We start from the raw sequence: 12,776 nt of genomic DNA, 5'->3' as shown, positions 1-12,776 counted from the left end.
GCCACGCAGTGGAAAAAACTGCCGCAAATCCACTGGAGGATGATGTCATCATGAGACTGGGAAGACATGGAACATTCAATGAGGCAGTTTACACCGCACGGTCACCTGCAGCCACTGGCTTTTTGCCTGAGCAGTCTATATCCATTATGTCTGAAGGTCCAGTGAGATCTAAGTCCTCAGCGGACGCCAGAATCTCCACCTCATCTGCAGAGACAGAGGTTGTAGGTAGCGGTAATGTGGGGGCCACCACAATTCCCTTGGTCTTTGCAACCTTCTTTTTGGATTTCTCTCACTGGTCCTTGGGTTTCCCTGGATGGGAGGACTTCACTGATTCAGTCTCTCGGACTGACAATGAGCGTGAAGCTGTACGACCAGCTGCTCTTGGGCTCTTCAGCCACTCGGGGTGTCGTCTTTCCCACTAGCAGAAAACAGAGAAGGGAGTGATCCAAGGGACCCCTTCCTAGACAGAGGAGCTGAAGAAGACTTACGTTTCTCCAGCTCAGAAGGGGGGGGGGGGGGACTGATATCCCCAATGGTTCGGGGGAGAGTTGCTCCTGAAGTAGGTGATGCAGAAGCAACATGGAGGGAAGTGCCCCCCCCCCCCCCACCATCAAGAGGGCAGCTGTAGTCTTCTGGTTCTGATAGGTGACAGGAATGTGAGGAACTGATGGGGCGACAACTGCTCTCGTAGCTGCGGCATAAGAGCTCGTAGCCACAGGATGTCAGTGCTCAAATTTCCTCTTAGCCTCAGCATAGGTCTGTCGGTCCAGTGTCTTGTACTCCATGATTTTCCTTTCTTTCTGGAGAATCCTACAGTCAGGCGAGCAAGGCTAATTGTGCTCTCTGCAGTTGACACAGATGGGAAGCAGAGTACATGGAGTATTGGGATGTGATGGACGTCCACAATTTTGACATGTAACACTGGAAGTACAGCGGGAAGACATATGGCCGAACTTCCAGCACTTAAAGCACTGCATCAGGGGACGGATATATGGCTTTACATCACAGCGGTATACCATCACCTTGACCTTGTCGGGTAATGTGTCACCCTCGAAAGCCAAGACGAAAGCACCAGTGGCAACTTAATTATCCCTCTGACTGTGATGGACATGCCGGACGAAATAAACTCCTCATCACTCTAAACTGGCGTGCAGCTCGTCATCAGACTGCAAAAGAAGGTCCCTGTGGAATATGACACCCTGTACCATATTTAAGCTCTTATGGGGCGTGATGATAACAAACATCCCCCAACTTGTCACAAGTGAGTAATGCCCATCACTGGGCGGAGGATGCTGTTTTTATCAAGACTGACCCAGAGCGCATTTTGGAAAAGTCTTTCACCTCCCCAAACTTGTCCTCCACATGCTCCACAAAAAACTGAGACTTCATGGACATGAAAGATTCCCCATCAACTCTCGTACAAACAAGGTACCGGGGCGAATAAGCTTCACTGTCATCCTTAGCCTGGCATTCCTCCCATGGTGTGGCCAGGGAGGGGAATGATTTGGGGTCATTTCTTAGCATTGAAGTTAGACTTTGCCCACTTAGAGTGCTGGGGACAGACCACCAGCAAGAGATGACGTACTATGCTTCAAGGCATGTCATCCGCCCTGGTACCACCCACTCCGACTAGGGGCACTCCCCACAGGCGCCACCCAGCCTCAGCAAGGGCCACCTGGCAGGATGGCCATTGCCGGGAGTCCCGATGCCCCAGGGAGATGGGCATCTACTCCTTGGCATATGTGGGGCGTCAACGTCGCAGGCATCAGCAGAGCAATCCCAGTGTTGTCAGGGGCCTACAACCAACTGGGTACATGACGGCCCCACCACACAGTCATCATCGGTGCAGAAAGCGGCACTGCATAGTGCATGGTGGAAATCGCACCTAGGAAGATGTCCTCACACAACAGATGAAGAATGAGTGGGACTGCAATGCGACGACGAAGGGTGGGGGAGAGATGAGAGTAAGGGTGGGAGGTGGGGGGGGGTTCTCAGAGCATACGCTGACAAGGCACCAGCACTGTTCCCGACCCATCCCAGTGCCCACACTGTACCTTACTCAGGCACAACAGGGACAACACTGGAGGAAGAAGGCACAAGGAAAGAGGAAATAAAATGTCACAAAAAAGGACAAAATGTAGAGAGGAAGGGGGGGGGGGGCGGGGGGGACCTGGCCAGCATGGAGGCAAGGCTGAAAGCCTCCAAAACCCCTAAATCTGGGAGAACAAACCACTTTCGTGAAGAAGAAGAGTGACAAGGAGAGTGAGAGCACATATTTAGTTTTAATGGCAGTCCAACAAAATATGGATCATTGTGAGTGGGGGCCTCGCAATTACATAGGCGGGTGGGGGGCAGCTCATTCTGTAGTAAAAAGCCATGGGCCAATCTGGTATGGCTGATACAAAGACGGCAGAGGATGGCAGTTTCCCACTGGTAGAGGTGGAAGGAAGAATGCCATGTGCTGAGAGTCCCCTTAATTGCACAAAATTCATTGTACACCCCACCTTTGAAGAGTCAGCTGATGACTCAGCAAAAGGAATTTGAAACAGACACAAATCCACACCTGGAGGGGTCACAGAGAACCGAGGAAGGGGTTTGGGGAATAGACGGATGGGTGGTTGGATGGTTAAAGGGACCTAACTACTACATCACCAGTCCCTTTTTTCTCAGACAGGCATGTCTATATGACTGTATAATATAGATAGTCTGCCACACGAAAACCAGGAGAAGAAAACCCCAAGGTCTATATCAAAGGTCAACAAAGCTGAGATACAGGACAAAAAGAAGAAAAAGAGACAGAGGATGAAAGTCAGGCAAGGTGCCCAATCTAGGAAGCAAGAGGGAGCCACTGAAAGCAGGGTGCAGTGAGGGGACATACACTCCTAACCCCACCGCTTACCAGAGGTATTCCACTCAGAAATTGCATAGGGTAGACTAGCAACACAGACTGGGCATGAGAAGCACACAGAGAGAGAGAAGATAAAGAAGACTAACAAATAATGCAAGAGAAAATAAGAAGAGTAAAAGCACAGATAGGGTGACGACTGGGCTGGACCACCAAGCTCAGACAGCTACAGTCCAATCTGGGCAGAGGATGCAACAAAAGTGATCTACCAATGACAATGGGGTGAGTCCTTGTGACAGAGCAGATGACCATGAGTCAGCCAGGTATGACCAATGTGGAGCTGGCGAAGGACGGTAGCTTCCTTGCAAAAGTAAACTGGTTGTTGTGAATATCAAGAGTACCAACCAACAAGAAACAATCTTGCATTGTTGTAGAGATGAGAAATACGAAATCCTACCAAGGGAAATTTTGTATAGCTTGGAAGCCTAAGGGGAGGGGGGGGGGGGGGTGTTGGACCCATAATAAGTTTATTTATTTTTTCTTTCAAAGCAGGAATTTTCTATAAAATATATTGACACTAACATTTCATAAAATAGCCTACAAATAACAACTCAAAAGGAATATGTAGTTTGAAAGTTACTTGGGCAAAATCAGGGGACATAAGAAAATTGTGGGTTCAACGAACCTCCCCCCCCCCCCCCCCCCCTTAGGTGTCCTAGGGTTAACAGAGAAAAATGGTGTGACTTACTGAGTGATAATTGTCCACCTCTAGAGAGTGCTTACCTGGTTTCAGTACTGGGACAATGATGCTTTATCACCATTACCATGGGAACTCACCCTCACTCCAAATGCAGTTAAAGATGGCAAGGATAGGACTGACAATCCACCGGTAGGTGCTTGGTCATTTGGTTGGGGATGTGGTCCAGTCCTAGGGCTAGGCAGAGAAGAGTTGAACGATCTGCGTCCCAAGAGGTGTGGTCAAGGAAGTAAAGGACAGAGTTTATGCAAACAGCCATTCTTCATAAAGCAGATATGGGGCAATCAAGTAAGCTTGTTGTCAAAAAGGAGACCCAAGAAATGAGACTGGGGGGGCCATGGTCAGGTGTTGGGCATAGAGATAGAGCTCCAGGTCAGGATGAACCATACTGCAGCGACACATGCACCACCTGCAATTTAAGAGAGAACTGAAAACCGTGTGATCGAATCCATGCAGAAGCAAGCTGGATGGCACCCTGGAGCTGTTGCTCTGCAGAGGCCACGAAGTGGGGACTAGCCTAGACACATATCACCCACATACAGAGCCGGGGTGACCAATAGAGATGAGGAAAACGAAAGGACACTTAATATGAAACCCTGTGGAATGCCATTCTCCTGGTCTGTGGAGAGCTCACAATGGTCCCAGTCTGAACTTGTAATGACCATGGATACAGGAACTGGGGAATGAAAATTGGGAGGTAGCCCCAAACACGTCACTTGTGGAGTGTAAGGAAGACGTGATGGCATTAAGCTCTGTCTTCGGCTGTACAAAGCTCGAAGAAAGCTGCAACGAGATGATTGCACTAAATAAAGACCTGCTGAACAGTGATTTCCACCTGAAGCAGATGATCAATCAGAGACCATCCTTCAGGAAAGCCACACTGGCAGGACAACAGGTCCGGTAATTTGAGGACCGAACAAGAGCCCTGAAGCCACCAACCCTTCAAATAACTTGCAGGGCACATTGAACAGACTAACTGGTCGATAATTATCAAGGGACAACAGACTTTAACCGGGCTTACGGACAGGTACCACAATATTTACTCTCCATTGAGAGGGAAAAACACCTAGGAGCCATAGTTAAACACCCAGAGGAGGTACTGTTGTCATGGAGGATTGTGACGTTGAAGCAACTGATTATGAATATGATCAGGGCCATGGGTTGAACTATGAGAAGAGGGTAGGGTCAGAGGTAGTTCACATTCGGTAGAAAGTTTATTGTAGGATTCCACATAACAAGTGTAAAAACATAAATGGAAGCTTTAGCCCACTGTTTCCAGAGGAGGAAGCTGGCCAGTAAAGAGGATGATACAGATGTCATCACAAAATGGGTTGCAAAGTGTTCTGTGAGAACCAATTGATCTGCACAAAGGCCAACCTGGGGGCCCAGGATGGAGGACAGACACTGGCAACCTCAGAGGGCATGCAGCATGGCTCACGCCCATGACAAGGGGACAGAAAAACTTAGTGAGGAGACAAAGCATTGCTCTGTTAAAGGTAATATGACCAGCCAAGGACAGGTAAGACTAAAGGCATTGCAAGGCTCGACAGCCATCACAGATGGTGATGGCAATTTCCATGCACTACCACGAAACTGGGAGGGGGCGAAAGGGGCCAACTGAGTGGCAGACAGCAATGCCAGCAGCATGAACAATCTTATTGCACCCATCACAAATGAGTTCAATACAACCTGACAAAGAAGGTGTGAACATGAACTGAGTGGTATATAGGGGCCAATCGGCACAATGGGAAGCCTAGTGGGGCGACTTGGCTATCGGGAGATGGGTAGGGAATGAGAGAAACGATGGGAAGTGGTCCCTATTGCAGAGTTCATCATGCAGTGACCAGTGTAATGAATGGAGAAGGGGAGGGCAAGTGAGTGAAAGATTAATGGCATACAACCCACATAGGGTGAAGGGCATTAAAATCTGCAAGAGGAGGAAGGGAGGGAGCGGCGAGTTCCTGAAAGAAGGCAGTCGGTGCAGTGGGCTTAGGTGGCTTCTCAGGAGGGAGACAGATTGCAAACCATGATTGCAGAGTCCAAGTGGACTCTGACAGCAACCACTTCAACATGTTACAAAAGGGGGATCCATGCACTAACAACATCTGTATGGACAAACATGCAAATGCCACCAGGAGCCCTAGGTTCTGACAGAAAGCTCTAAACCCACAAAGGGTCAGTGAGAGAGCATCAGTAAAACGAGATCCCTGTAGAATGATACAAGCTGCAGAAACAAAAGACTGCTACTCCAGAAGGTACTGGTAGAATGGTAGTATCTGTTACAATTCTATTGCATAAGCACGGAATGGGGATCGAAATGGAAGGCGAATGGGCCAAAGTCAGTCCTGCCGGCAGGTCACTATCAATCGCCAAGGTCAGAGCATCACCCAAAAATGAGAGGTCAAAATCAGGTTATGTGTGGAAGGGGGTGGGGGGGAGGGGGAGAGAGAGATGGGGAGGGAGAGAGAGAGAGAGAGAGAGAGAGAGAGAGAGAGAGAGAGAGAGAGAGAGAGAGAGAGAGAGAGAGCAGGCTTCAGCAAGATCTGGAACAGAGAAAGCTGGTGACTTTGGGGGGGGGGGGGGGGGCACAGACTGTGGGAGGAGGGTTCCATCATTGACAAATGCTTAGGAGGAGGACACTTCCTGACCAGGTAGGGGGAGCGGCACACAGAGGAGAAGATGTGGGACTGTAGGGAAGGAGGAGAGGAAGGACATAATAGAGACAAAGTCAAACATCATAGACACAGGGTGAAGACAGTCATTTCTGACAGGCCTCGATGTAGGATAAATGATCAAGGGACTTATACTCCTTTGTGTTCTTTTCCTTCGTATAAACTGGGCAATCCGGCAAGTGTGGGGAGTGATGGTGGTGGTGATTAATGTACACGGGCTGCAGAACACAGAGGTTCACCTCATGGACTGGGCATCCACATTCACAGGACATTGTACAACAGGGAGACATGTGCCCGAAACACAAATACCAAAAATACCTCAAAGGTACCTGGGTGTACAATGTACAGCAATAAACTGTAACCTTGACATGTAGGTTCTCCTCAGAACCTCTATACACTGATTCATCCATCATGATGCTGTACGCAGAATCTGAGGAGGAGGAGGAGATTAGTGTTTAACGTCCCGTCGACAACGTGGTCATTAGAGACGGAGCGCAAGCTCGGGTGAGGGAAGGATGGGGAAGGAAAGCGGCCGTGCCCTCTCAAAGGAACCATCCCGGCATTTGCCTGAAACGATTTAGGGAAATCACGGAAAACCTAAATCAGGATGGCCGGAGACGGGATTGAGCCGTCGTCCTCCCGAATGCGAGTCCAGTGTGCTAACCACTGCGCCACCTCGCTCGGTCGCAGAATCTGAACTCACCTCTAAAAAGACTACATGGTGCCATTGCTGTGACCAGTTTTGTTGTTGTTGTTGTTGTTGTTGTTTATGGGTATGCCACTGTTTACACCCCTAACACTACTGTTGTCTGAAGGGAAGCTGTGAAATGGTGGCTGTGCTTACAGTCCACAATACTCCAGACTTCACCACCGTCCGTGTGGATGTCTGTCTTGCTCCAAACAGGCCCAGTTTGTGATTCGAGCAAAGCATATGCCATGGCCGTATACTCCTGCTCAGCCGAGTGCACAATATGTCTGTCACTCTGGGCGCTAGGTGCATGGGGTCTTCGAGATACTAGATGATGCTGAGTATGGCCCTCCTGAACCCATTGATTCCATATTCACATAACAGACACACGATTTTTAATATACCAAGCAGTAATATCACTGAGTGTCAAACAACATTCTCAAGATGTCACAATCCTACAGCAATATAGTTCTGAAACATTTTTATGTTTCTCCTTCTTACACGAGATCTAACATGAGCTTCTCAAAAACAACCAACTTTCCTACCTAACTTACATGGTTGCACTGAAATCCTGATAATCTGCCTATCCAAACATGCAGTAAATTTCTTGCCAATTTGACTGTCATCTTCATGGTGATGCATTTTAAAGGCCAGCACCACATTTTCAACACCAGTTTCTAAAAGACAGCCCTTTACACAAATCACAATGGGCCTCGTTGTTCTCAATTAGTAATTAGAGATTTGTTCCATAGGTGAGTGAGCAGTAGTATGGTGTACAAGTAACTGCGGAACTGTAAAGTCTTTTATGCTTGCCACACCATGAGGATTTGCCATCTGACAGAGTAGCGGTTCCCGAGCTTTAGCACAGATTCTGTGAATGGACTGATCCTAAAGGCTCCACTGCCCAGCCTGATTCTCTAATGGTGAATCACATCGAGAATCTGTAAGTATGGAGGTCGAGCAGACACACACTATTTAACAAGCAAGCTACAGTTGAAAAAATGCTCCATAAAATTGGAGCAGACATACTGTCTTCTCCACATGCTTGGTGGCTTATACTTTCAAAATACTGAGTGCTTTGAGAGACACATCAGATTCCTCCAGTGTTCCAACCAGCATAATTTTTCAACAAATATGAGTCTTAGGAACCTGACATAATTTTTTAAATTTAAACCAAAGTCAAACTCTATGAAATTTCCAAATCTCAAGGTTTGTACATCAACTACAGTTCTTGTTGTAATCTCTGTCCAGTGTAACCACCTATGACCACCTACCCCCACCTAACTTCTGCTAATTCATACTGTATTGAAGGTATGGCTAAATGCAAAAATGGATGAATTTTTGGAGTGGGGAAAGGGACTAACCATTGAGGCCATCATCCTTTTTTCTTCCTTTAATAATCAAAGCCTGAACATTTCCAGAGAGGGAAAGAAAAAGAATGGCCTGCCGATTTTATGTTTTTTGTCACGTGCGGCACACATATTGGCTGAAGGTGCATGTCACAGAATATGGAAAAAGGAGGTAGGACTATGGTAACAAGTTTAAAAGTACTGTCTACAGACCACTCTCTCTAATAAAACTTAAGACCATATTTACCACTTGGACTCTGCAGCGTAACAGTGTAGAAAGGGTTGCCAAGCTTCAGTGTTTGCTGCCAAGCAGTGAAATTGGGACTACCAGGACATGGGCCACCAATAGAGGAGTGTAACTAGACAATGGAGTGCAATCTCTTGCCTGAGGATGTGACCATGATTCAACCACTTATGGCTGATACATAATCAGCAAACATGATGTATTCCCACTGAGAAGGGCAAAGGGAAGATCACTGCGTGGCTATGGCTCTCTTTATGGTATGTTGCTTTCCAAAAACTACTCAAGTGTTTTACCGGTTAATTTGTGTTCGCTCTCCATCATCCTCCTGAACTTAACATACATTAGCTTATCATTCTGTTCTTCCTCAATTAGCATCCTTTATATTCTTATTTTGTCTAAACAGCAACAGTAACCGAAGCAGGGAACTATCAGAACTACACAAGATAGCAATACTATATTAGGCTCCTACTAATGTTACTTTGATGTTCAATAAAAGAGAGAGAACCACAGTACACTGCAGCTCTCAAGATCATAACAGTGAGAGTATGTGAATGATCTCCTCTACCATCCCCCCCCCCCCCCCCTCCTCCCATTATTTGTGTGGAAATTTAAAAAGCAGAGCTAACAACTCTACCAGCATGACGAAAAATTACTTCCAGTTTAACTTTACTCATAACAGTTTTCTATATTAGTGATGAACTAAGATCCATCTAAAGCAATAAAATGATTTATCATTTTATTAGTTATCCCATATCAGATTTGTTCATAAATCAATGAACTCCAACAGTTTTATCCAAAACCATGTGCACCAACAACAGGGAAAGCACAGTTTATTAATACATTCCTACTCAAAAGTTTAATAGTTTTCCAAATGAATATAATTAGCATCAGAAAAGGATACAGGACTTCATGTAGCTGTATTTTATGTCTGAAAGTTCTTCAACTGCAACATCAACTGAACAACCAATAAAAGCTGTAAGTATGCCAATTAGAAAGAATATTATCCATCTAGCCACATTTTTTTTCACAACAAACTTATATCCTTTTCTTCTTTCTTCATCAAGAAGCAGATAGTTTTCACAGATATCATAGTCAAGACTCTAAAAATAAATGAATAACATAAGTAACTAGAACACAAACATCAGGGATTGTTTACACACAGACAGACAGAAGGTCAAAATATTTAGGATTATTTGTGGATGTTAGAATCTCTTTAATCATATGATAAATGAAATATCAAGACAAGATCTAGTGAGCATCTTACAATGCCATTTATGGCTACTAGGACTGAGAAATAACTGTTTTAAACATTATGGTGCACACAGATTTTATATCTAATTGTGAAACCAAATATGTCTTATGAAACGTATTCATAAAAATCAACCAACTGTCATTTAATTTTCAAATTAATTGTTGAACATACACTGATCAAACTTCAATAATGAAAAGTCCTGATAAAACGTTAACAGCATCGCATTCCTATCCCATACACCTACTGACTCCTCCTCCTCCTCCTCCTCCTCCTCCTCCTCCTCCCCCCCCCCTTCCCCCCCCCCCTTCCCCAACAGTCCCTCCCACTCTCCACCACCTTTCTCTGCTTGCCAGACATTAAACTGAACAAAACACTTCACACCAACTGGGCAAATTATCCATCTTGCTGGTTAAAGACCTCAAACCTGATGTCCTTCACATCCTGTCACACAACCAGAAACCCACCTCTACGAACCTGTTTTTCACACTTTGTTTCCCACTTCCAGCATATTTCCTATTCAAACCAAACAGTAGACACTATCAGACTCCAGCAACTCACAATCCCAGTCTCCATCCTGTCCTAAATCTCTCATCCACTTCCCTCACTGATCCGGAGACCGCCATTCCTTCAAAAGACGTAGCCTTCAGTCCCTATATCCAAATTCAATCACAATGCCATAATAAAAAATCTTTCACTCACCTGTAACCTAAATTCGAAATACAATTTAGCTGCCCATCTGAAAATCACAACCAACAGAGCAAGCATCACACCCAGCCTAGAACTGTTCTAACACAAATCTCAACCTCTATCTTTCCCCAAGACTGGACACAATAGGCCCATTAGGAATTCCTCACTTATGGCACCCTTACCAAATCTCCCTTGGAAGCACTACCAAAACTCCAAACCTTACTCAAACTAAGTCGCTATCTACCTGTGACCTGAAGGTAGGCTGCTCAATCATGAACCTCTCTGTGGACAAATGTTCTATTACTGTTGCGCTTTACCACAGAGGGTACGTGGCAGAGGGACTTCGTCAGTTCTTTTATACATCAACACACAAAACTACTTTAATGACCCAATCCTATTCAGACTGGTCTGCAGAAAACCCCCCACAACCCAATTCAGGGATGCTCAATCTTTTTAGGCTTGAGATCAATTATATGCAGTTTATTCAATTTACAGATCTACAGACTTAAAAATTCATAAAATTTTAATCACAAAACAACACTGTAGCCAAAATTAATCTTTTTTATTACACAGAATACATAAAATGTAATTTTCTCTCCATAAGACTTGTAGGCTTACTATTCAATTTTTAGGATATTACAAACATGAAAAAAATTAAAATATACAGTACCATAAACACTAAAAAAAGTTTAGTGAGCTACATGGCTTTGCATATATTTGACAAGCTTTTATAATCTAGTGAATAGTTTGTCAGAGCCAACCATACAAAGACAAAGACGAGGATCACGTAACTATTTCTACACTTAGATTTCACCATCAAAATCACTGTCTCAAAATAGATAAGGTGATCCACAGATGATAAAACATATGATGACACTTTTACAATTTTAGAGTAAATTTTTACACACACTGATTTCCAAAAGTTGTCTTCATTGTTTTCTGACTTATTGAAATGTCATTTTGACATTAATTATTTCAAGTTCAGCCTCACTACAAGAGAAAACAGTACTCATTTTACTTTAAATACCTTCCACATTCAATTTATGGAAAGGCTGAGCTACGAAAGCTACAACAGGTTCCACTGAACTGAAATCTGAAAACTGGTTTTCAAACATTGTCTTCAGTGCTGTCAGGTTGGTCATATACTTCCTTGCAGCTTCTTGATCCAATGATGTTTGCTGATCTGACAGTTCTGACTGTATTTGAGGAAAGTGTTTCATGTTGGATTTCTGTTATTGTGGTATTCAAAGATCAAGTTTTTTGATTAACACTTAACAGAAGATTTAAGACTTATGACAGTTTGATTTTTTCCTTCAACTTTTTTGTTCAACTCATGTAGTTAACTGTCACATCAATTACAAATGCCAAATCCAAAAACTAGCTCAAATCATACAGTTGTGAGTGATCTTCCTCCATTTTGACACAAAAAATTTTATCACTTGCAGAAGTTTCCTAAATCTTTTTATAACCATCCCCTACTGAGCCATTGAACTTTGGTGTGGAACAGCAAGTATCCATATTGGCTATCCAATTATTCTAATAGCACTCTACACTTTATTCTCTGTTGTGACTGTGAGCAAACTGAATTCACATTTTTGTGACAATACTCTTAACATGGGTCATTTTGAAAATACAGCCACAAAGCATTTGTTCATGATAAATAAAATGATACTTAAAGGAAGGCGGAAAGAGATTTGTCACTCGCACACAAGATAATAAACCCTTTGTGTTCACCTACCATGCAATGTGCTCCATCAGTAGTAATAGACACAAGCTCCTGAATTGGCAAATCATATTCAGAAATGGGGGATTCAAATTCATTGTAAAAATCTTCTCCTCATCTAGTGTCTTTTAAGGTCAAAATTCTAAGTAAGTCATCTTTTACAATGAAATCAGAAAATATCAATCTCTCAAAAATCATAACTTGAGGTGAATCAGCTACATCTACTGACTCATCTAACTGCAATGAGAACCATAAGTAGAACTGCAAGTCTATTACCAGTTGACCTTTTATATGTTCTGCCATTAATTCCAATTTCCTTGTTATTGTAGGTCTTGACAGAGGCATGTCTCTAAGGGCTGTATTATCTCAGACTTGTTTCTAAACATGGAAAATAAGGACTCACTAGCTGCCAGAAAGCACTCCTCTATAACAGTGCTATCATCAAATGGTTTTGCACGTCATCAGTATTTCTGGTACACGAAACGATGCTACGTTTGATGAAAGACTACAGTTTCTTCCAATTCAAAGTCTTCGTAACTGTTCTAAAACGGTATTCAAT

General features: G+C 44.1%; 1 protein-coding gene across 1 annotated transcript in view; it reads right to left on the bottom strand.

Moving 5' to 3' along the window:
• Positions 1-12,776, bottom strand: part of LOC124595397 (H(+)/Cl(-) exchange transporter 7) — a 186,752-nt gene that overhangs the window by 142,624 nt on the left and 31,352 nt on the right. The window contains exon 3 of the mRNA XM_047134124.1: positions 9,457-9,655. Coding sequence (XP_046990080.1) covers positions 9,457-9,655 — 199 coding nt within the window. The remainder of the gene's footprint in view (positions 1-9,456; positions 9,656-12,776) is intronic.

Source organism: Schistocerca americana, chromosome 2, assembly GCF_021461395.2.
Source record: "Schistocerca americana isolate TAMUIC-IGC-003095 chromosome 2, iqSchAmer2.1, whole genome shotgun sequence".
In the NCBI taxonomy this organism is placed as follows: Eukaryota; Metazoa; Arthropoda; class Insecta; order Orthoptera; family Acrididae; genus Schistocerca; species Schistocerca americana.
Note: the sequence above shows the minus strand (reverse complement) of the source record. Positions and strands in the feature narration are given on the sequence as shown.